Raw genomic sequence first — 25,236 nt, forward strand, 5'->3', positions numbered from 1 at the left:
ATGTGTACAGTCACCAGTGAACAAAAAGGTAATTTTAAAATGAATCATTCTGGTGATTTGGGAGGCAAAATGCTCTGCTGGTTTTACTGTCTTCCTGTGGTACTTGGAAATTCCATAACAGGAGTGGTTTCAGATTTCAGCAGCTGGATTTTTTTTCTTACCTTATTTTTTCCAAATGATTGCCACTGACAAGCTAGGATGCCCCAGGCATGTTGTCTTAAGGTAGTCTGTTTTCCTAAGATGGGTGCATTTAATAATAGCTTGAATCTTTGAGAAACTTAAATACTTAAAACAAGTTGTAATATCTGAAATGCAGTTGTTCTTTCTAGGGCAACATTAGCAGAACTCTTAAAAATCTGTATGTTTGACTAACTATTGAGTATGTACTGTAACACAGGCTGTTGTGATTGGCATGCAGGATTGCAAATTGTCTTATTGGAAGATTATTTTTAGTAATGTTGCAGTGTTTGAATTAGATCTGAAAGCAATCCAGTGAACAATAAACTGTGCAGTTCTGTATTATGGCATTGCTTATTAGAAGCTCTGAAGATGAAGACTTGCAGCCTCCAAAGCACTGTGTCCCTGGATTTCCTGAAGCTGGTGAAACTGGGAAATGCTTTGGACCTGGAATTCTTGTGCTCTAATGCCCAGCCTTTGGCTCTGCCCCTTTTTTTACAAGCTGACAAAACTGTGCCAAGAAATAGTTGGAAAGAATAAAAGAAAAAAAGCACAGCACCAATCAAAGCCAGAACAAACCAACAATGAACCAGTAAAAAACTACAGTAAGACCAGTAAACCTCACAGATTGGCCAGTGTAGCTGAGATTTCAAGATCTGTGTTAAATGTATTCAAAACTTGGTACTGTTTTACTTGTACATCAGTATTACCCCTTTTATGTGATAAAGGTGGAGTGATTTGTTTTGTTTTTTTTTTTTTTTCACTCCTGCTACAGCATTTTTATAAGATTTTCTTTCTTTCTCTTGCAACTAAAATCTTCTGTTTCTCCTAAGTCTTTAAAGTCTTTTTAAGCTACTGACCCTGGCCAAGATTTTCTTTTGCTGCTGAACTCTGTTCTTTTGATGTTCAGTTAGTCCTGATTCTGCTTGGTCTAAATAAGGCCTCCTTTTCCTCACTGGATTTTTCACCTTGGTGTTTGAATTCTCGTTAATCTGGGCCTTTCTCCTGCCGAAATAAGCTGATTTGACCTTACCTGCTTCTTGAAGCAGCTGAAATACTTCTGTAGCTGTGTGGTGAAATATAGAGCAGGGCATGGATTTGTCTGAAAACTAAGTTAGCAGAGAAAAATGTTACTTTTTAAGTATGTTATTTCTTGTCAGCATGATTTGCTTGCCAAGGCCGAGGCCAGGAGCTGGAGGGTGGTGTGATGCTTCCAAATCTCTGGGTGGTTTGTAGGATGGTATCCAGAGCTTGCAGAAGGCCAAATGACAGTGCATTTTTGTCTGTTGTTGGCATAAGCAAAGAGGGTGAGATTTTTGATTTTAGTACTTGTTTTTTCCTAGCTATCTTTGAAAGTCTTCTGGTATGTGTTTAGAGTCTAAAATTATTTGTTCATGTAAATTATCAAAGGAAAGGCCAGTAATATACTGGCAAGGTAAAGGCTGCTCAGATTGCTATTAATAAATTCTGGGCATAAAAGTGACTGAGTCGGAATGTAATAGTGAAGATTAGAAGCAAATACTCTCACTGCTCAAATTGGTTCATAAACAACTGAAATAACTAATATTCAGTTCTGACTTCTTAGTTACTGACCTGTAGAGGATTTGTAGTTTTGTGGAATATGTTTGTGTTTGCTCCTTTAAGGTTGTGGGGTTTTGGTTGGGGTTTTTTTGGTCATCAGTGTTTATCCTGGCAAGTAAAGCCAGTGAGTTTTTTGTAAGCAATGTTAGTGGCAGTATTTTCAATTTAGGAAGGATTATTATTTATTCACTTCAACGTGAACTCATTGTGCACCTGCTCGGTGTGGGGTGCTTGACTCTGTTTTGCCCTAAGAATGTTCTTACTGTATATATGGAAAGGAGAATATACAGACTCTTTGGGGCTGGAGTTTCTGTCCCTGAAATATGTGTTTCATTGTATACATTGGCTTGGGTCTTTCTGGAGAAAAACATTTTACAGAAGTAGACTTTCTTGTCATTGATTTGAGTGGTTTTTGATTCAAGAATCTTTTTTTTGAGGATAAGGTAGAGAATGGAGTACATTAACTAATCAGACACTTAGAGCTGGATATGGACATCTTGCATTTGCTGCTCTTGTTCTCATTATGAGAAGTTCCATTTTACTCTTCCATTTTACTCTGTTTATTTCAAAGGTACAGTTCTTGGCTTTATCTTTAAAGATCCTGTGAGAGCTGTAAGATGAAAAACAGTTTCCTTGGACAGCCAGCCATTGGTGATCAGCTGCTCCTTGTACCTTCAGCTTCCCTACTTCTGCCTGGGGAAATGGTACATGTTTTATTTTGCAGGCAGTTGACCACACTGCAGCAAGATCAAACAGAGAGCTGGAAGCTGAGCAAACATTTTCACAATGGGAAAATAGCAGAATCTCCAAATACCAGTGAAGAAGACTCTTACTGTTTATTTTATAAAGAATACTCTTAAATTCATTGGAGTTCAAATCAAGAAATGTAGACTGGGAATAATGTTTCTTTTGTAAATGTTTTGTTCCCCCCTGTGCTTTAGTGACAACATAAGGCAAATGGTCTTTGCTGGAAAACACTTTGTGAACTCCAGCCTGGCTGTTCCCAGGAACATTGATGGACTCACTGATGGGTGTTTTTGCCAGACAAAAGGGAACAGTCTCACCTGCATTTATGGATCTGTAGAATTCAGACAAAACAATTTTGGTAACTGTTCACTTAAAATTGTTTAAGAGAAGCTTTTTTACGATAAGACAAATAATCTTGTTGAGATTTGGTGCTGTTTCACTCTGAAAAAGTACCATTAACTAAGTCACTTTTACTCCAAAACAGTGACTCTCTGCTTGCATTTCATTTTTGCCTTGAGCTGACCACAGGTGTGGGAGGTTGCTGTGGCTCTGCTGATGAGATGCTGTATTTTAAGCTGTGGTTGTGTGTGAGTGTTGGTGTTTTATTGAGAATTACCTGGTTCTTTTGAGCTTCCAGGGCAGTTTAATCATAATGCTGAACCAGTCTTGGTGAAAGTCTGTTCTTTCTTTGTCCCATTGCAAAGTTTTCTCACTTGTATCCCTTGCATTAATCTCAAGCTTGAAGAACTGGTTAAGGGAGCTAAACTTGACCAAAATGCTTTTGTTGTATCATCTTATGATAATTCTCCATTCAAAAGAAATCCACCCGGCTTAGGATTGTCAACTCAACAGAAGTGTTGATCGTCACAAGTCCTTTCTGCTCAATTCTTCTATCTTTTACAGAGCATGTCTATCCCAAGACCATTCAGAGAGCCCTCAGTGTGTACTAAAGGTTGGCACTGGGCTAGAGCAGCTTAAAAAAGCCCAGGAAGATCCTGTCCTGGTGTTCTTGCACAACTTGGCACAGGCAGCGGGTGCTGCTGAGCCAGGGCACGGGGAGGAGAGCCTGCTTCACCTGGAGGATGTGTTGCTCAGAGGTTGTCCCAGCAGCAGGCAGGCTGTCTGAAATGATCTCTCCATGTCTGCAGAGCTGGGACTCCTGGTCGAGCACAGGGAGTGTCTCTGGTGCCAGATGAGAGTGAGCCTGGGTGAAGAGCTGCTGGCTTGCTGCAGGAGTGGCTTGGAGAGTATGCTGTAATAGCAAGGCTGAGAGTTACAGGAATATCCAGGACTTTCAGGCTTTTAGCTGAGGCCTCTTTAAATCCTGTACCAATTCCTTGTGAGCTGGTCTTCTCTAAAATAGCTTTCCAACTGTGCAGCAAACCACTTTTAAGGGAAGGGTATGTGAATCACACCTGTTGGGCCTGCTTACCAGAGGGTCCAGAGTGCTTGGTTGGTGATCCACCCTCATCACTTGCTCTTCCTTTGATCCCTAGGCTTTGTCAGCAATAACTTTTTTAAAGACCTCCAAAATTTTAAGCTGTTACCCTGAGACACTAAACAGTGATTTGATTCTTAATAGGGTGTTTGCAGCCACTCCTTTCTTTTCTTCCAGACTTAATTTATGGAAGAAAGGACAAAAAGGAAATGAGTAAATACCAAAAGAGGCAGTGACATTATGGTGCTTTTATCTTGGTTTTACCTTTGCTGTTACTTTGGCAGCTGCATTTCTGATTTCCAAACTTGGCAGTTTCTCCTAAAAAAGTACTTACATGCTAAATCCAAATACTTCTATTAACAGCATCATCTCTGCAGCAGTTTTCATGGTAATGCAAAGTTTTTCCAGTGCTTGGCAATGTGTGTGTTTCTTGAGTCTCCCATTGTAGGTGTAACCATGTTTCACATCAAGCTGTGCATACCTGGATTAGGTGTGTGCAGCATGTAAATGGTGCAGTGCATCCGTTAATCAGGAGTATAATTAATTTTTGTTGGGAAGAAAGATAAATGCCAACTTGCAGTTGATTGCAGTTTGCTGCTAGAATAACTAATAAGCTTTTTTTGTTTTATGTAACAGGCTGGATGGAAGGAAAACCACGCAACATTCATGAATGAACTGAAAAACCTTCAGGCTTCAGGACTAACAACCCTTGGTCAGGCACTCAGGTCATCGTTTGACTTGTTAAATCTCAATAGATTAGTGTCTGGAATAGACAACTATGGACAGGTAACAAATCTATCTATAGTCTTCTGTCTTTTATATTTCTATGTTTTTTTAAATTAGAGTTGGTGAGGGATTTTGGTGGTTCAAGTTCCTTTTTGCATTTAATGTTTTTTTTTTTTAACGTTGGATAGCTCCGTGTAAGAGCTTGAACTGGGAACTCATTTTTTCTTATTATGGCTACTGAAAAGACCCTGGAAAATGCTGGCATTTTTTTCCTTTCTGAAGTACAAAGAAGCAGGGTATAAATGCCCCAAATGTAGACACACAGGAGTAGCCCATCTTGTGTAGCTCTGGTGGTTCCACATCTATTTTAAAAATTACAGGATTATTTTGAAAGATCGCTTATCTTACTGTTTATTTTATAATGACAAAAATACAAGCCTCTCATCCTGTGTGTTAAGATTGCTCTTAGCATTTTTGTGCTTTTGTCTGTAGGGAAGGAATCCATTCTTTTTGGAGCCATCTATTTTGATTACCATCACAGATGGAAACAAACTGACAAATACAGCTGGAGTCCAAGAGGAGGTAAACTTTCATTAAGTTCTTTCAAGTTATGATTGTGCAGGTTGGTGCTATGCTGAGATGAATATTAATCAGTTTTTTCCTGCTAATTGTACTTTTTCATAGCTGACTTGTTTTTATAGAGAATAGAAACCAGCTGTCCTGTCACTGCCCAGCCCCTAAATTCATAGTCTGTAAGGGTTTTGAGATGACAACTTCAGATAAATTAGTGGGTTGGAGAAAACTGGGTCTTCTACAGATAAATGAATTAATTTGGAGATGATGTTTTTAGCTGGTTTGTCAAATACTGGAAAATGTTCTTAAATGTTTTTTTACCAGCTTCATCTTCCGTTGAATTCTCCTTTGCCTGGAAGTGAACTAACCAAAGAACCTTTCCGCTGGGATCAAAGGCTGTTTGCTCTGGTGCTGCGGCTGCCAGGAGCTGCATCTGCTGAGCCAGAGCAGCTTGGGAGTGTGCCTACTGATGAATCTGCTATCACACAGATGTGTGAGGTCACAGGAGGTAACTCCATGCTTTTTTGCTTTGCTTCACATTTGGCATTTTTTTCCTTTAATTCACCTTCACCTCTGTTTTGTCTGTCTGAATGACTCTGTGTCCATGTGAATCCATGTGGTGCTTTCTTGGATTTCAGTAGCACAGGAGAACTTTAAAATAAAGCAATATTCATATTTCAGATCTAGATGTGAGAGCATTTTCTAAATGCAGTGGGAGGTTTTGGAAAATTTCTTTGGTTATTCTGGATGTTGGCTTTGCTCATCATGAGGGTTTTTAAAATTTTTTTTGTTATTTAAATGCTGAATTGAGCAGGACTGCTATTAGTGAGATGTTAATTCTGCTGCAGGGCTGATAAGCTAAATTTAATCTTAAAAAAATTAATTCTGGATCCTATTGCTTGATATGTTGATTAGATTTTTTTTTTAAATTGGTGCTTGGAGAAATTGTTGTGTGGGAGGAGGAGCTTTGGGTAGACAAAAGCAGATAGATTACATAGTCTTGGTGAAATCAGGCCTTCCTAAGGGCCTCTGTAAACTTGGCCTTGGTCCAGCCTGATGAAGCCTTAATGGCCTCTTTTTAGTAACAAAATCTCAGCAGGTTGTGGGGTTTTGGTGCTTTTTCTTGGTTGTATTGCATTTGCAAAGTACTTTGCCTTTTACATAAACTTGGACAAGGTTTGTTGCTGTTATTTTGGATAAAATTGAAAGCCTTGGCAGTGTGACTTAGCTAATAAAACATCTTCCTTAAGTAAGATTACTCAAAGTTTGCTTTTCTTCTGTTTCCCCATGTAATTTCTCTCTTGCATAGGTCGTTCATACTGCGTTCGGACACAAAGAATGTTGAATCAGTGTTTAGAATCTTTAGTTCAGAAAGTCCAAAGTGGAGTTGTTATTAACTTTGAGAAGTCAGGACCAGACCCAGCTCCTATTGGAGAAGGTACAGTGATTGTTGGTTCTTTTCCCTGTTCCTAATGTTTAAGACAAAATGTTTTGTTTGTGTGTAGATGTCCTTAAATGTCTTCCATGTCCTTCCTGCCAGCTTTTCCCTGTAGTGTACAGGATACACCTTTTACCAGTGTTACTTTGATCCTTGCTAAGTTAAATGATGCCATATGTCTGCACCTGCTTGTATGGATCATCTACTGCTGGCTGGCTCTGTGTCACTCTTTTTACTTCTTTGGATGGCGGAGGAAAGGGAATGTTTGCAGGAAGCATTTTAGTTTGACTTACAGTGTTGTCAGGACTGTACTTAAAATAATTAAATCTACTAGTAGTGGGTTTAAACACTTAAACATCTCTAAAGCAATCTCAATGCTTAATTTTCTGTAGATTTTCATTCTGCTAAATGATCACAGATCAGTAAATGCAGGTGAACATTCTTAGCTGTGAGTGAAAAACTGTGCAAAGAACAAAGAATTACTTTGCTCCCTTGAGTCAAGTGCATAAGAGGAAAAGAGGAAAGTGCACTCCAGATGTGAAGCAGTTCTTCAGATTTACAGAAGTTCATGGCTTGAAGGAAGAGGAGAGGGCTGAGCAGTTCCAGTTTAGGAAGTTAGGATCCTGGAATATCAGAAAACATAATAGCATTTAGCATCACCTGAACATTCTAGCAAAGCCAGCTTTATTCCTGCTTTCATTCTGGAATCAGCTTTTTCTATGTTTGTTTTCTCCTTTTGCTTATTTAAAGAAGGCTTTCCTGTAATGCTGTGCTGGACAGCACAGCAGCAAATTCCCAAATGTCTCTGGTGGCACAAATGTTCTCTCCTGTGTGGCAGAATGACTGGTGAAATTTGGGGGTTTTGTTACCTTCATTTCTGTCACATTTGAATGGTGATGGACTGTGGATATGAATGTATAAAAATGCCAAGGCTTTACTTTTCTATGGAAATTGAGAAAGTCCTAAACTAGAGAGAAATACGATAGGATTTACCCAAGCTGTAAAAATCACTGTTTTTATAATGCAGAGAAACCAAACTGATGTGTCACTGAAACATGGTTTCCACAGTATTACTGGCTAATTCTTTAAAGCAAGGAAAACTAGTAATGTAAAATCTTTTTAAAACAAGGAAGATTGGTTAAGTGGGTGATCTCTGCTGTGCTGTTTGCTTTGAAGAGCAGTCTTTGAAAACTGCTGGTTACATCTGTAGTGCTACAAAGTTCTTTATCCTGAGCATGCAGGAGTGTCTGTGCTGGTGGGCTGGTAGGGAATGCTGGCCTTTGCAGTCCCCAAACTTAGGCTGTGGGGTTTAAGTGATTTGTGAATTGTTGTAATTAAAAATGTGGCAACATCTGCCTCCTGCAAGATGGATCCAACTTCTCCAAGGAACTTTGCTCCTCTGAGTTTCCACGTGTGGCAGCATCAGTCAGTGAGCGCTGCAGCCTGTGTAGAAATGAAAATGCCAATTCTCAGCCTTTCCAGGTGCAGCAGAACCAGCAGCAGTAGCTTGGTGCTGCCTGTGGGAGCTGTGTCAGACACTGAGCTTAAGCAAATACATTTTCCATAGTACGTGAGGATGCCTTGCTGCACTCACTGTGTGATGGCTGTGCCCTAGAAGCAGAAGGGAGATCAGGACAAATGTTGTGATTGTTTCTCAGATGATTCTGTGATACACCTGGATGCATAGGTTATTTCAGCCTCTGAGTAAAGATCTGTATGTCTTTGGAACAAGAGTAATGAAATGCCTTACTGGCTGCTAATACAGAAATTTTGCTAGCAGACAAATGCATGCATGGAGCTTTTCATTTTCTTTTTGTTATTTTGCTTTGTTTAAATTTTAGATGGACTTGTTGATTCATCCAGGCCCATCAATTCATTTGCTTCTCAGCCGTGGCATAGTTGTCATAAACTCATTTATGTACGGCCTAACCCTAAAACGGGTGTTCCTGTGGGGCATTGGCCAATCCCAGAATCTTTCTGGCCTGATCAGAATTCACCAACACTGGTAAGTAAAATAAGAACTGAAAAAAGATTCTACACTAATAGTTCAGACTGAAATAAATAATGGATAGAGTAGTTTTTACTTTCTCTGTTTATAACATGATGTGACTTTGCTTTAAAAGGTTAACAGAAAGATGTAATCCAATGTGGATACTGTAACCTGTGCTATTTCTTGTATCCAGAAAGTTCCCTTCCATGTGTATGGTTAGTTAATTTGCTTAATGGTTTTAAAAGATTAAAAAATTGAACTGTAAGGTACTTCATGTAGCACAAAACATAGTGAGCCTATTAAATTTTAATCAAAGCTTTATAAAATTCATTAACATGGAAAAAGGAGTATTTGTTTTTGAAAGAAGATCAACCATGGGTTTTTTTCCTTAGTATTACTTCATGTGTGGACTCTTTCACTAGCAGGAAGAACTAAAACTGAAACAGAAGAGCTACTCCCTGCAGAAAATGAGGAGAAAACAGTACTAATTTCTCCTTTTCTTACTGAAGTGATCATACATTTGACATGCCTTATTAGTCTATCTAAACATCTCTCTTTTGTTAGGCATGTTCTGTTCCTGCACTTCGCAAGTGCACCAGGTACTGTCTGTCCATTCTCCTTGTCCCACCTCCTGATTAAAGAGGGAAAAAAAAGAGATTTGTAGAGAGTTCTTTGAGATATTTTTTGTGAATTGAGTGCCCTCTCCCATCTGTTTTTCTGTGGACTTCAAGATGGGAAGAAGAGTTGAAGTCTCCTTTAAGCCTGTCTGTGTTGTAGCTCAATTGACATGAAGGCTTTTAAATATTAAGATAAATAGTGGCATATTAACCATGTTTTTCTCTTGGTGGGAAGAGTGTATCAGTGTGTGAGCATTTTTTTCAGTTAGAGGAATATTTAGTTTATATTCTGTTGTGGGAGCTTGTATTTTATTTTCTTCAAAGGACTGCTGTGGAAACTGAGTGTTTTAAGACTTACAGGATGGTGAAATATCCGCTCATGGATGTTTTTAAGAGAATTGTTTTGTTTACCATAAATATGTGAAAACTGATACCCTTTTCCCCCTTTCAGCCTCCACGCACAGCTCACCCTGTGGTGAGGTTCTCCTGTGTGGATTGTGAGCCCATGGTCATAGACAAGCTTCCTTTTGACAAGTATGAGCTTGAGCCTTCACCCCTCACCCAGTACATCTTGGAACGAAAGTCTCCCCATACCTGCTGGCAGGTACTTGCCCTTTATTTGATTCTAGAAATATCTGGGTAATCAGTACTGGTTCTAGAAATATAATGGGTACTTCAGACTTTGCAAGCCTGGAGAATTGGGGTCTGGTTCAAACTCTGCAGCAGATGAGAAGAAACATGTCAAGGTTTCATTTACCTCCTTTCTAAGAGAATTATTAGGAGTCAGAATTGAGTGTTCCCTCCACAGGCTTTGTAATCTCATTTAATTCTCTTTCTAGGTCCATCTCATTTTGCTAAGAAATACGCCCCCCAGGTTCCATTTTTGGCTAAATTGAAATTCTCTGCAGGTTTCCATTTGCTTACAGGGAAAACCCAGCACTAGTTTCCATCATGTTACCTAATGAACAGCTGCAAATCATTTTCACTAGATGCTTGAGGCTGCTAATGGGAATTGAATGGAAGCTGTTGATCCTGTTGACTAGATTGGCCTTGAAGAGGTCGAAATTCTGTTGCTGAAATCCTTTGTCACATGATAGTTTTGTAATTTTTAAAATAAGTTTCGGTGTCCTCTCTAAAATCAAACTCCCTTCTTGGTGGTGTTCTTTTAAATATTAGCCTAATGTGTACACCAGGAGTGTGCTTAGTATGATACTTCAGCTGGAAAGGTGAATTTGGAGGTGTCTCTGTTTTTGTATCCCTAATAAATGCTACAGCTTAGGTGAAAATATGACAGGCATATTCAAAAGAAAAATTAATGTTACTTTAAAAGAACTAATTTAAAAATGTTCTTTTTTATTCTGTTAGGGACATTATTTGCTTGAGTTACTAAAATTACTCTGCTGTTTTTCAAAAACTGCTTTTCTTCTCCCTGCTACACATCAGACCCTTAAAAATCAGAGAAATAGGCTCATTGTCATAGAAACCATGCAACAAACCCAGTTTCTTAGGCCCTGAAAAAACAGAGGAAAGCCACTTGCTATTTGCTGCAAGGTTTATTTTTTGCTAGGAAAACTATTTTTGACTTAGATGTGGGTTATTTTGCTTACCTCAGTCAAGAACATCTACCATTTTTATCCTGTTGAAATATTGTTTACATGTATTGCTTTTCAGGGTTAAAACCCTCATATACGTGCACTTAAAAAAATTAAAGTCAATTTTAAGAATGTTGGCACTAGGCACAATCAAGACATTTCTTGAGTGGATGTTTGTTTTGTTTAATTTCTGTGCCTAAAAACATTTTGCATTTCTTTTCATCATTGTTGTAAACAGTAGTTGTGCTATTTTTGATTCAGAAGACTAATTTCAAATAGCTCGTTTATTTAACATTCCTTCAACAGATGTCCCTAACCTGTTTTAAATAATTTCAAAAACTCTGCAGGGCATCACTTCACAGTAGTGTCACTAAAGCAGTAAAGATTACTCTGTGAAGAGCATTTCCACACTTACTGGGTGTACACTGAATGTTGCATGTCTCAGTTTCATGACTGGGGAGTGTAGGTCCATACTCACCCTGATGTGTTCAGATGTGTCTGTGCTTGATAATTTGTTGTCTTAATGCAGTTGGATTCAGATTGATTTAAATTTTTAAATGCCCCATGTTTACTGTTCTTCACATTCTTCATTCTAATGCAGTGCTCTCTCTTGTTCTTTGTCAGGTATTTGTGAGTAGCAGTGGAAAATACAGCGAGCTCGGCCACCCGTTTGGGTATTTAAAAGCAAGCACTACTTTAACCTGTGTAAACCTCTTTGTGATGCCTTACAACTACCCTGTTTTACTTCCATTGCTAGGTAGGTAACACCTCTGCATTGCACTGTGCAGCTGCTCCAGAGTAAAAGCAAAACAATAATGGTTGGTGTTCTGCCTTAGTTTGAGACGTTATAAAATAATGGAGATCAGAGAGTAGAGAATGTTGCAAACTCTTTTAACCTACTTTGGGAGGAGAGGATTTTCATACCCCCTCTCCCTTTTTTTCTCTCCAGCAGAGGAGGAGAGCTACCTGCTTCCAGTGCATGTTTGATGCTGTTCACCTCCTAGACACGTAGCCTCTTCCTTAACCTGGAGTAAGCTTCAACCTCCATTCTTTTCCCTCATTTAGGGTGTGGTGTATCCAGGTTTTGCAGTTGCTCTTGTAGCAGCTTATTTTTTACTGGAAGATGAGATGCAGTGTTTGTCACGGGTGTTGGGAAGAGGGAATTCCCTAATGCAGTTCAGAGCAGTAAGAAGGAATTGAGCAGTGAAACAGTCTGCATTTCTTTCCTGCCCAAAGGACCAGGTTTTGGTTTTGTTTTTTTTACTCCCACAATGAAATTATTTTCTAAGGAAATATAATATGAAAAAGTGCTGTGTGAGTAACTGGCATAAAGGCAATGGCAGAGAGGAGTTTCCAGAGTGCCACTAACCCTTTCAGTTTCAGATGCTGTTATGGCTTTTTTGTTCTAGTTTTTGTGCATGTTTTAGTGATACAGAAGAACAGTGACCAAAAATTGAGTCTTACTGTCTTACACAGGATTTTTCTATTCATTTCTAGGGAAAAAGAAAAAAGATCAGAACACAATTTAGGAGTGCTTTTTTGTAATCCTGGTCATAACCAAAAAAGAAGAAACTTGTGCTTGCTCATAATGTGTCTTTTATAGTTATCTATGTACCCTGGTAATTGTCCCAAAGTGTGCAAGGAGGATGAGAGAGTGTCAGTGACTTTGTGGTTCCTGAAATACTGCAGCAGATCCACTAGCTGGAGAGCCATCACTGATCCTAAGTTAACTTCCCTGTTCATTTTGATGTTGACATTTGCAGTTCTGCTGAGTCTTCCCTGGCAGCTCTTGTCTTCCCCCTGCCTCTTTTTTACAGGGGTGTAAAGCTCTTCCTTCTCTTTGAGGAAAGGCACTTGTCAGTGTGTGTAGTGCTATTCTGCAGTTTACTCACCTGGTAATCCATTTCTTATATTTCTGAAGGCTCTTCAAAGGAAAATGCAGAGTTTCCACATTGCCTGAGTTGTAAAGTGGACATTTCCTTGAGGTCATGAATCCCATGCATTCCACATTGTTCATACAAACACACACAGTGTTACCTTCAGATCTCCTTCCAGGGCTTTGTTTATCCTTGGTCTCTAAGGCATGGTAGGATTAAGTTCTGTGGAATATACCTTCAACACAAAAGTAGATCTGGGTCCTTTTCTACTTGGCACAGAAGATGAATGAGATGATAAGCAGCATGCCTGGTAAATTATTTCTAGATGATTTTAGCAATACTGACTCTGTATTTGGCTCTGTAGGTAGGTAGGAACACTCCCCCTGTTCTACCTTCATACACACCAGTAGTGGATACTGATGGTTCAGCAGAGGACTGATAGGAGTGTGTAAAACAAATTTTTCATTACTCTCATCCAGATTTAAAAGGATGTGGAGAACTCCCAAGGCCAGGAGAAGTCTGCTCCATTCAGCCACTACCTCCCATATTGATCAGTGTGGGTCTTGTGGCTCCTACCCTGCTGGTAGAATATTGTGTTGGAGGACTGGTTGGGACAGTACCATGGATGATCTACCTCTGTTCCTTCTGGTGACTCTTTCAAAGACAAACCCACTTTACAACTGTATATTTGTACTGTGTTATCGAATGTGTTCAACCTTAGAAACAGATAGTAAGATGTTTAAAGATTTTTTTCTTTTGCTTGCATTTTTGTTTTCCTCCTGCATTCCTGAGCAGGTGAAGTTTTAAGTCTCTTTTTGAAAAATAATGTAAGACAGCCCTACAAACAGGTAAGATAGGTAGGCATGAGGCAACTTGCAGGTGATACTGGAGAAAACTGAAAGAAGTTGTGCTGGTCCGTGGCTGAAGGAGGTGAATTGTACCACATCCTGTAGCTTTGGTGATTTTATGTCTTGGTTTCTGCAAGAGTGGATTTGGGAATGCTGTAACTCCTGCTGGTGTTTAACTCCAGGGCCTGCATTCAGAAGCTTTGTAAGGGAAAGGAGCCAATGAATAGGAGTTGATAAAACAGCAGAGGCACACAGTCTGTGTGTTAATGGGCTCATGCACTGTGCTTGGTTGACTGACAGAAACCCTGGCCTCTGCTCCATTTCCAGCCATGATGGATGAAGTGGGATGAGAGCTCCAGTTTGCTTTCAGACAGCTAGAGAGAATCCTGACTAGCTTGGTGGTGGTTTGCTCCCAGAGCTGAGGAGGTGGGCTGCAGTTCTTTCTGTTCAGTGGGAGGCTGCTGAAGGCAGAACTTTTCACAGGCAGATGCTGACGTGCTTCAGTGCTGAATGCTTGGCCCACAGAGGATAGAAATTTCCTCTGAAGGATTGTGCAAAGCTGTTGTACTTCAGGTGCTGTTCTGTTTAAAAACATTGTACAGCCAAGTTCATGAAGCAGAAGTCGAAGGAGGGGTTTTAGGGAGAGCTGAGTAAAGATGAGGTAAATTTCCAAATGCTTCTGCCTTGCCTGAGATGTTTCCTTGGTTCCTTTTAGCTGCATGGGTGGGAGGGCAGGCACTGCTGGGCAGTAGGAGTGACTGTGCACTGGGAGTGTCAGCAGAAGCAGCAGTGAAACCAGCATGAAGGAAATGCCTTGAGAGAGTGGCTAAATACCCTTTTTCTGTGGGTCTAAATATTCAACAGGATGAGCATTTAGAAAATGTCTGCTTGTGAAGGACTGCAGCATTGACAGTTTACTTTGATGCTTTGACAGGCTCTGTGAGAGAACCTGCAAGTAAGGATTTTTATATTTTGGAAACTAAGGGCTGTGTTCTCACCAGTGTGAACGCAGCATGCTGTGGCTCTGGGAGGAACAGCCAGATACTTTTGATACATTTTGTATCAATGGGGAAACAGTGACACAACACCTTTCTTAGGTAATGATGGATGCTGTTTTCCATTGCAGTGCCTTATTTTTGCTTAGATGGTTTGCAGGGAAGGATACTGTTTTCTGTGAATGTAAAATCATGAATCTACTACCTAGAATAGTGGATTAGTGCCTAATTAGGAGAATTACAGGAGTCAACAAGGAATGGTGGTGTACTTGCTCAGGTGGAATTTAATGTGAGTGGGGATTTAAAAAATAAAAAAGAAGTTCTGAGTTTTACTTTGAGTTACATGGTGCATGACTGTTGTAATTTAGACTCCAGCTGAACTACTTCAATTACCTGCTGACTCTCCTCTCTCTCACACTCTCTTTTTTTTAACTGTTCACTGATCTTTAAAGGTGCATCCAGCCCCCTTCTGTAGTACTGAGTGTTAAAAGTGTGTATTGTGTCCTGTCAAAATTTGATTGTTTTGTACATTAATCTGAAGTAGATAAAGACTTTGCAATGCAATTTTCAGTTAACTGGTCTGTGTGATTTTACCTGATCCCTTGAGTTGTTGCTTGCAGCCTGTTCTTAATGGTTTTTAATACCATGTTCCCAATTATACAGTGCTTTTAACTCCCTCTGAGTTCAGAAATAAAGAGAATTCTGCATTAAGTAGACTTTGCAGAAATTAGTATCTGAAAATAATTAGATAGAAGTAAAACTAAATTGTGTAAGGATTTTTTCAATACTTTTTGATTTTTATCTGCAAAAAATTGGTGTTTAATCTGTGGAAGACATAGTTAACCGGATTATTTTTAGTTTGCTTATTTGTATAAATAATCATGTGCAGCTCAGGGCACAGGGGAAAAAGTGCCTTTCAAGTGCCTGTGTTGCAATCTGCTGACAGTGTGTGTCTCAAACTCTCGAGGTAGAGGCAGGTAAGATGCTGATGGTGAAGTTCTCTCTGAAACTTGTGGCTATGTTCACCTCCCTTTTGAGAAGGTGGCAGTTCCTGCAGTGAGTTTGTGCTGTGGGGAGGCTGATTTTAAAAAGTTGAAGCTCTGCATAGGTTGGAGAATTTTTTCTTGGGATAGCAGAGATCAGGGAGGTGCTTTTGCATTTGATGTCTGGGAGTAAAAGTGCTGTGGATTGGGAGCCCAGGTGGCTGAGCTGAGGAGTGCCTGTGCCATGTCACAGTGCCCTGTACAACCTCACAGTGCAGCAAGTGAGACACTAATCAAGTGCTGATAAGGGGTTTAAGGTTCAAGCTGTACTCAACCAACCCATAGACTGTCAAATAGTAGGACATGCTACAATACTGAACATCTTGCCTTTTAAGTTTTTGGTTTTATGTTGAATTTTGAGAGGGGTGTAGTTTAACTTGCATTTTGCTGCAAAAAGGAAATAGGTCTGTGAAATAAAAATGGATGTTATTTTTTTTTTTTTTGCCATATGTCATGATATCACCCCAGGTTCTTTTGGATAATAGTGTAATAGTGCTAAGCTTGAAGTATATTGAGATTTTAAATGGATTTTTGATTTGTCCTCTCCAACTCCAGCTCACTTTCTTCAGGCCAGGAAAGAGAAGAAGTAGCATCTGTAGTATGGTTTTTATATGTAATCCAGAATTGATTTAGATTGGAAAATACCTGTAATTGAGAGTGGTTTGTCTATGAGAACTTGGGAAGTAGTATCATAACATCTGTTCAATTTGTGCAGACTACTATGCAAGTCAAATTTCCTTCTCCAAATACATCTTCCTGAAAACTCAATGTGGAGAAAACTATTTCTTTGCTACATCTGTCTTTTGCACACCCTCTTCTGTGCATCTCTGTCTCCTGCAGCTCTCCCCAGTTAATTTTTGAACATCCCTTTCTCCAGACCTGCAAATCCTTCCATTAGCCTCACTTTGCCAGCACGCTACAATCCTACTAAGAACCTTCATTTCAGTGGATAATTCATAATTGCAAATGGTAAATTGCAGGATGCTGTGTTTGGTGTAGAATTCACAGTGTGCACAGCAAATAGGCCCACGCTTCACCTCAGCCATTCCCGAAAGCCATGTGCACACCTGGAGTGAGCCACGTGCTTCTCAAACACTACCCAAAGCAAGAAATGTCTGCTTGCCCCTCTCTTAAAGGACAGCAGTTTTTGTAGCTAATTTCTCTCTCTTGTCTATACCTGTGGGAGACTTTGCTGCCCTGGCATGAGGCAGGTGTTGTGGCTGGAGGTAACCCCTTGTCCGCCAGGTGTAGCTGCTGCTGTTGGCAGCAAGTCCAGCAAAGCTGTCCGGAAGGATTCCCTGATTTGACTTGTTTTATTCTTTCCCTTTGATGCCAAAGAATATTTTTACTGGAGACCAGAATTCATCATACAGGTTGAACAGAAGAAAGCTGGTTTGAAAATGGAGCTGGAACCAAATTAATGTTGTTTGATTTAATCAGATCCAGGGACTCCCTGATGTGCAAGAGAGAGGCAAGGGAGGTGAAACTCTTTAACAGGTGGATCTGTTGCACCTTCCATGCTGCTGGTAGTTGTGTGCAGTGTTTAAGTCTGGTGTACCTTGTAAGTTTGCTTGTAATGGGGACTTGCTCTGGATTACCTACTGCAGCTAGGAGTGGGGATTCCCAATCCTTCACACCTCAGGTTAAGAGCAGTTTTTGGGGGGAAGCCCCAATGGGATTCGGGTGTGGGGAGAAAATGGGGGGAAACCTGGCACGTACGATTTTGCACAAAGCTAAAGGTCTGGGACTGTATAAATGACACCTTTTGTTGTTTTCCTTTTGCAGATGACTTGTTTAAGGTTCACAAACTTAAGCCAAATCTGAAGTGGCGACAGGCTTTTGACAACTACTTAAAAACAATGCCTCCTTACTACTTACTGGTATGTTCCTCTTCTCATCTCATCCTCCGGGGTATAATGGCTGGTGTGGCCAGAGTCCTTTGCATCATACCTCTTCCCAGTAAAGTTTTTTTACATAATTATGATGGCATTTTGGGTAGTTAACATTCTGCCTTTCAGAGGTATGTAGATTAGAGTAAATATTTTTAAGAATTAAAAGAATTTGTAGAAATACTGAGGAGGAGGAGTAGCTATGTTAAGATATTAAGTGTTTAATAAATGTGTTTTCTGATCATTAAAAACTGAATTAATTTTGATCAAAAGTACTTCAGAACATTCAGAGAAGCCAAATTTGGCATTATTTTTGTAACTGGAGTAGGAAAATGCAGTTTAGGTTGTTTGTTAATGTGGGTGTAGTGCTACAACTTGGGAAGCTGATACTGACTGGGCCAAATAAAGGGTGGAGGGAGGCACTGTGTCACCTTTCACGTGTAGCTTGGACAATGCACCTCAATATGGACTTGCATCATCCCGGCTATTCTGGACCTGAGCCTTGGAGTGGAAATTGCCAGTGGCACCACGCTCTGTGGTGTCTTGGTGATGTGGCATAATGTCCATTGTGAGCTAGTTAGATACCAAACTCATGTCACATGTTATCTGAATAGACTTGAATTTTAGTGGCCAAAAGTGGAAAAGCTAGAGCACTAATCTATGTGCCTTAGCTTCCTATAATTGAGCTTATAAATTTCTTTTTTAAATACTTATTCTCTTACTATTGTGTATTTTGTTTTCCTTATAGCCATTAAAGAAAGCCCTAAGGATGATGGGAGCTCCAAATCTGATATCAGATAATTTAGATTGTGGACTTAGTTACAGTGTTATCTCTTACCTTAAAAAACTCAGCCAACAGGTAGTATTGATGAAACCTTTGCAATTAGAAGTGCGTTGATTATTTAGTTTGTGGTAATCTCATTATAAAGCAGTTAATCCCTGTGGGAGTTCATATGGGTGTGCAGCATATATTATAATTGAAGATTGGTGAGCATTTCCACTGCAAATATGGATGAATCCTGTATGGTTCTGTAGCCAGTGATTGTGCCTTCTGTAAGTGATGGAGAGGAATGCAAATGAAACCTCTTCAGCTATACTTTAAATATTTGCTAGATTTTAAAATGCAAAGATAATCATTAATTGGATTTATGCCTGTTCTTGCCATTGTTCTTCACAGCTGAAGTCAGAGGCTTGCTTTCAGTCTCATGTTTATTTCCATATGTCCCTTGGCAATGTGTATTTCCCCCCCCCCCCCAAAAAAAAAAAAAAAAGTATGTTCTTGTCTGTGGGGAGTAAAATCACAGTTCAAGCTTTATATCTGAGCTTCATGTTTCCTTCAGGTCAGAGTCTTTCTATGTGTTAAGTGTGACCTGGTGGGAAATAATCCTGTGTATCTTTTTCTCTTTGCCAAGACTGCCATCCCAGGTGTAAGGGCCTGGAAGTTCTTCCTCCTTAGCATGAGGAGCTCCTAAAACAGCAGTTCAACATCTAGAAAGCAGTGGGGAAGCAGCCTTTAAAATTACAAAGCAAAAATCCTCCGCCTTAAAGAATGCACAAAATACATCCCAGAGCCTCTGAATGACTGAGCCTCTACTAGACATAAAACTTCCTGTGGTATTTTGGTAATCCAGTGATATGCAAATTGATATGATTTATCTGCACTGTGGAGTTGGAATGACTGGAGATGGCTGCTGTGGCTCTCACAGGCGTTCTCAGCACATGGAACAGTTTGAATGTGTGGAATGCATTATCAGCTCCTCTATAGGCACAGGCAATTCCAGAATTCTGCTGTGCTCCTGCTGTCCTTAAATTCAATTTCCCACAGATAATGAAGCAAACTGTGCAGAGGAGGAGTTCTGGGGGAAGTGGCTTGCAATTACAGTGGGTTCTGGGGTTTTGGTTGGTTGGATGTTTTTATTTTTCTTTGGTGGTATTGCTAGTGGGTAAAAAAAACCTTAACTCTGAATACAGTTAGAAGTTAATACAGTAAAATTCTCTGTAGCTGTAATAAGAAATCTGTGCTAATTGGAGAAGTGATACATTTTTAGAAATGTACTCATAAAACAGATTTCTATTGCAACTTTTCTCCCTTATATTTTTACAAGCATACAGGGCAAACCTTAGTTCATAGGTTCAAAAATAAACTGAAATTTTATTACTGTATCTAAATAATACTATTGTTTTAAATGCAACTTTATTGTAACCTGAGGATCCTACCTTCCATTTTGTTTTTTCTTTCCCTTTAAAGATGGTTCTTCAGGGACACAAGAGAGTCACAGACTTGCAGCAAAATCAGGGAATATTCACAGACCTCCTACTGGCATATAAATTTAGATACACTGGCTAAATATTTTTCCATATGCTCGCACATTAGGATTTCTTTATGCTTGAGATCTAATCTATGTAATCCAATGTATCCCTGGGTAGGTAGCAGGGAACTAAATTTGTAGTTTTATTCTGCTAATGTACTGTGTGTTTTGTACTGGAAATGTGCAGTGCCTGCTGATTCTTTAACTCACGGTGTGATTCCATTTTAGACAAAAATAGAATCGGAACGGATAATAGGTTCAGTGGGTAAGAAAGTTCCACAAGAAATTGGAATAAAAGTGAAAAATCACTCCAGTGGCCTCTCCTTGGTACACAGTAGGGATTTTAAACAACTGCTGCAAGGGATCACTGGGGAATCTCCACTGAGACTGTCAGAAATGAATGTTAAAGAATTTGCTGGATTCCACATAGGACTTTTAAACAAGGTAAACAGCACTGTGATCTTGCATGACTAAGCAGTTAATCTCATCTGTTTTATATGGGTAACTTTTATGGACTTAGTGTGGAAGGAAGTACCTTTGCTGAACTGTGATGAGTACAGCGTAGACATAAAGAGCGAGAAGAGTAAATGCAATTTTTTTGCACTTGATTTTGGGACACTGTTTAAAAACCCTGTGGTAGTAAATGAAAATTACTGTGTTTTAAGTGCCAGTCTCTGCAAAAGACAGCTATTGTTCATCCACAAATTAATGTGCTTACTCTTAATGGAGCTGAAAGCACTAATGCTGAATAAGGTCGTGTTGAAAAGACAGCCACTGAGCTGCTTGTATCCACCTATGAAGCTCTAAAGTTACTTAAGAATATTTTTCAAAAGTTAATGTTATTACAGTTCTTAGTGGAATTTCTCTATGTATGAGAACTGATGGATTAACTGAGAGTTACTTTGTTACAAAACTAGGATTTGAAGCCACAGGCATTCAGAAATGCGTATGATATTCCTCGTCGCAGTCTTCTAGACCAGCTAACTAGAATGAGAACCAATCTTCTGAAAACACACAGGCTTATCTTGGGGCAGGATGAAGGTAAGGAATCCCATTTCTTCATTAAGAGTTTGAAGAGAATACAGCTATTTTTGTTATTTCCTTAAGGTAGTGGTTCTTGATGTGGGGGCAGAGGTGGCCATTGCATCTCTTGCTGAGTCAGACAATGTCCTTTTCTTGACTCTGAAGGGGAAGGAAGGAAATCTTTGCCTTCTGTCATGCAAGATGTCATGCTGGCTTTGAAATTTAAAAATAAGTTCCATGGGAGAGCTTTCACATTCACCAGGGTTCAGTAGACATGTGTTATAAAGTGATGAGGGCTTAAGGCAGAGAGGAGCTCTCTTTGTTTTTTGTGAGGTGTTGGTGGTCTAAGGATGCAGTTGTTGGCATAGAAATTAAACTTGGTCATTTTTTATTCTTCTGTCAATTAAGCTCAGCTCTTGCCAGGCTTATTTCCACAATTGTAGTCTTAGCTCATCCTCTGTAGTCAAAAGAAATAATCAGTTCAAGTTCTTAATGCTAACACTTGAGGTGTGAAGTTTATATTGCCTTAATTTTAAGACTAAATTAAGATCTCGTTTCTGTTGCAGACTGCCTTCATAGTGTTCCTGTTGCTCAGATGGGAAATTACCAGGAATACCTGAAAATGATGCCTTCACCTCTTCGGGAAATTGACCCAGATCAACCAAAAAGACTCCATACATTTGGCAATCCATTTAAACAGGACAAGAAGGTAGGAGGGGCCTTGCTGCCTGCTGTGCCTTTATAGTTAATGCAACTTGAAATTATTTGTGTGTAGGGGGATAGAATATAAGAAAATAAAAGATAGTGTAGAAAGTAATCTTACCCCTAAGGAGTTGCCGCTGGGCCAATTATCAAAGATTACGAACAGGCCTGACTTTAACAGGCCACAGCTGCACCAACGAGAAGAAGAGTGCTATAAAAGAGTGGGTTGGTTGGTTGAGAGGAGAACTGGAGTCAGTTGCCTGCTTTGTGAAGAAGAAAGAGTCAGTGCTCTGAGGAGCTGCCCACAAGAAACACCAAGAAGGTGTGAAACTTAAGCAATAAGGAGACAACAGTATGGAACCCCTGCAATAAGATGACAACATCTGTGCATAGAATTTCTCCCCCACAGCAACAATATATTGCTAACCTGTGCAGCCTGTGGAAAGGAGGGATGTCTCCCATGTGGTCCAAGAGGAATGTGTATGGAATTGTGCTGCTTTACAGAGTGGCAATGGGCTCTCTCCAGTTATGTTAGGTGTCTCTGTTCTGAGAGCTGTCAAGTGTTCTGAAAGCCACTTGAGTCTGAGCACAGAGGGACTCAGCTCATCAGTGGATTGGTGAAACAGTTGCTGCTTTGTACTGCTGCTGAAATTATTACTTCCTTTTCAGGGTATGATGATAGATGAGGCCGATGAGTTTGTGGCCGGGCCCCAGAACAAGATCAAGCGTCCCGGGGAGCCGAACACGCCGGCGTCGCTGAAGCGGCGGCGCAGCCTCTCCCCGCTGCTGCGGCGCCCGCAGGCACCGCCCGTCGTCACCAACCACGTTGGGGGCAAGGGGCCACCCCCTGCTCCTGGCTCCCCCTCCTACCTGAGCCTCAAGGGGCTCCCAGCTAATAAAGGTATGCTGAGGTGTGGTGCAGCAGCTCGGGTGGTGGGGGGATCTGGGGAGGAAGGGAAAAGGTTCTGCCAGCACGTCCGTGCGTTACTGTTATGTAGGAGTGGGTTTCTTTTGTTTGCTTAGATGAACAGGTTGCTGCTACAGCTAATGAAATCTGAAATTAAAATAAACTGTTTGGAGATAGAAAGTATCTCAGATCAGCTTTTAGTTTTTCTTTGTGTATTCTGTGGTGAAGAAGGAAAGTTAAAATACAGTTGTTTCCTTTCCCACAAATAGGAATTTTCATACCTACCTATTGCAGCAAATGGAGTCAGAAGAAAACTCTGTTCAGTGGGTTTAGGGAAGAGAAGGAAGACATGAGTTTACTTAGGAGTCATGACATTGCACTAGGAATACAGAACATGGTGACTTAACAGTAATGATAGGAGATGCAGCAGGCTTAAGGGGAACTATTCCCTTGGTCACATCCACAGCTGAATAAAGGTATTGAAGTGTTGTCCAGTGCTGTCAGATTGCTACACAGCACTTTAGACTAAAAGGATACAGAACTACTTCTCTTTGGTTCTTTTGATGATGCACTTATGCACCAGTAAGATACGTATTTTTCACTTGTAGATACCAGTAACAATGTTGTCCAAGATGGCAATGGAGAGAAGAAAGCAGAAAATTGTCAGTCAATGGAGAAGCAAATTGATGGCTTACCTGTGCAAATGGCTCCTGTGGTTCCAGCTGCTGTGGGAGAGGATGAGATGTTGCCCAATGACTTAGACTCCTTGCCTGTTGAATTCAATTGTTTAAGTGAAGATGGGTTGGATCACAAACCTGGTACCAACGCACTTGTTCGAGGGCCTGTGAATTACAGTGTGAGTGGAGATGACCAAAAGCGGGCCATGGAGTCTACTTCTGAATCTGTGCCAAATTCCTTTAAAATAACACCTACCATGTTGGAGGGAAGCAATGCTGACATCAAAATTAAAGTGATGAAAGAGGTTCGCAAACCTGGAAGAAGTAAGTTACTTCTTTATTTTAGTAGTAAATATTATATGTGGTGTGAGAGAGAAGACTTTTCCTGGAAGGAAGGAGCTATTTTCAATATACACAACTTCAGATTTTGAGTAGTTTCTGGTTGCTCATAAATGAGCAATGGAGGGGCAAAAAAGAAGGAAATGCTGGGCAGGTGAGTTGAAGTTTAGATGTTTAGACTTGTGCTTGGCAGGTCGAGTGCCAAGTCCACCCTGGTTTGCCCTTGAAGACAGGTTAACAGGTGTAAGAGGTGCCCTGTAAAAGTAGCACCTTTCAGAGGTTTTGGTTTTGTTTCAAATGATCTAATGAGACTGAATACTCTGCCTCAGGCTGCATTGCTCCTGTGTACACAAAGTGTATTTGTTGCTGTGTGTCCATCAAAACTCCCTTTTGCAGGGCAAAGACACATCTCTGTAAGCCTGTGCATCTTGGAATATGCTTGAAAAGGAATAGTAACAGTTTATAGCAGAGTGATTTTAAAAAAAAATTTGTTAGACTAATTACTGATGAAACACTAAAAGTTGCAAACTCTTAAGAATTGAAGACTAAAAGTGACAGTCTGCAAAGTGGGCTCATCTGATTTTATACCAAATTCATGCCTAGTAAATGGTGATGCAGAGTGAAACTGTTCAGTGTGAGTCACCTGTCTTGCTGCAGAATTCAAGCAGTCATCAGAGAAAGAAGCTAAATTGTATGACTTGAATATGTAATCTGTTCAGAGGTCTCACCATTTGTGCTCCCTCTGCTTGCTGCATCATTTTGAGCAGCCTCTTGGTCACAGTACCATAAATGTATTCATACAGGGGTCAGTTATGGGAAATAATGAAACAATGCTGGTTTAAAATTTGTTTCCGATTTAGTATGTCCAGTTTATTTTTTTTCAGTGGACATATTTACCTTGTACCAATGGGACAGTGTTGTGCTCACACTAAGGGTTGATAATTTTTCTTTCTGGAGATGTAATGGCAACCCGTGCTTGCAGAAATGATGGCTCCAGGCCAGATCAGGGTTTGGTGGCCCTGTGTGTAACTGTGATCATGGAAATGGGAGGCTTCTCTCTACCAGCCTGCATTTTCTGGGGATAAATGTTCCTACCTGCTGCTTTTTAAAGAGAACCTTAATCTTTGGTGCCACATTTGAATTCCCAGATCATCAGCATTACTTTAAATTATTCTGTCACCTGTATTCTGCTCTTAAAGCTAGTGCAGGTGTTTTTCTTGCCTTATGTGTTTTATCATACAGAGATACATGAAACTGAGCTTTGTTTTTCCTTTTTGCCTCTTCAGCTTTTCTGAAATTTTATCTGCAACATTCATTTTTAATACTTGGTTGAATTTTTGTCTCTTTTTTTAGATTATGAAAAAATATTTTCTCTTCTTGAGGAGGTGCAAGGACCTATGGAAATTCAGAAGTATTTCATTGAATTTGCTATCAAGGAAGCAGCAAGGTTTGTATAGATAGAAATGACTCAGAGTCATAAATTTAATATTAATTTAGATCATGGTAGTAAATAATAAACTTTATCAGTACTAGTATTCTGATTTTCTGTTTTGACATATTTAAACTATAATTGTTTTAGTGGTCAAACTACTACTGTTACATTTTTAAGTAATAAATGATGTTAAAGTTTAAATATGAATTAGGGAGATAAGAGGTTGTTCTTGAAGACCAACTCAAAACACGAGTGGGTTGGGGAGGGGCAGATGTAGTAAATTAAATTTTCTGGCCATTCTAATGCCAGCAATAAA

The 25,236-nt window shown here is 39.9% G+C and overlaps 1 protein-coding gene across 5 annotated transcripts in view; it reads left to right on the top strand.

Moving 5' to 3' along the window:
* Positions 1–25,236, top strand: part of LOC136562555 (integrator complex subunit 6-like) — a 40,036-nt gene that overhangs the window by 13,661 nt on the left and 1,139 nt on the right. For 2 of the 5 annotated variants that reach the window (XR_010784525.1, XM_066559457.1), the window contains exons 3-17: positions 4,580–4,729; positions 5,162–5,251; positions 5,567–5,750; positions 6,552–6,680; positions 8,522–8,685; positions 9,739–9,891; positions 11,504–11,636; positions 17,428–17,522; positions 18,280–18,390; positions 20,069–20,284; positions 20,758–20,881; positions 21,430–21,572; positions 22,235–22,466; positions 23,081–23,473; positions 24,842–24,935. Coding sequence is in view for 4 of the 5 variants with exons in the window: in XM_066559457.1 (XP_066415554.1) it covers positions 4,580–4,729; positions 5,162–5,251; positions 5,567–5,750; positions 6,552–6,680; positions 8,522–8,685; positions 9,739–9,891; positions 11,504–11,636; positions 17,428–17,522; positions 18,280–18,390; positions 20,069–20,284; positions 20,758–20,881; positions 21,430–21,572; positions 22,235–22,466; positions 23,081–23,473; positions 24,842–24,935 (2,411 nt within the window). In the remaining variant the exon portion in view is untranslated. Of the gene's footprint in view, positions 1–4,579; positions 4,730–5,161; positions 5,252–5,566; positions 5,751–6,551; positions 6,681–8,521; positions 8,686–9,738; positions 9,892–11,503; positions 11,637–11,828; positions 11,910–17,427; positions 17,523–18,279; positions 18,391–20,068; positions 20,285–20,757; positions 20,882–21,429; positions 21,573–22,234; positions 22,467–23,080; positions 23,474–24,841; positions 24,936–25,236 lie in introns of those variants that run through there. The other 3 variants (XM_066559458.1, XM_066559460.1, XM_066559461.1) reach the window with 3 other exon arrangements.

The sequence above is a fragment of the Molothrus aeneus genome, chromosome 14 (genome assembly GCF_037042795.1).
Source record: "Molothrus aeneus isolate 106 chromosome 14, BPBGC_Maene_1.0, whole genome shotgun sequence".
Taxonomy (NCBI): Eukaryota; Metazoa; Chordata; class Aves; order Passeriformes; family Icteridae; genus Molothrus; species Molothrus aeneus.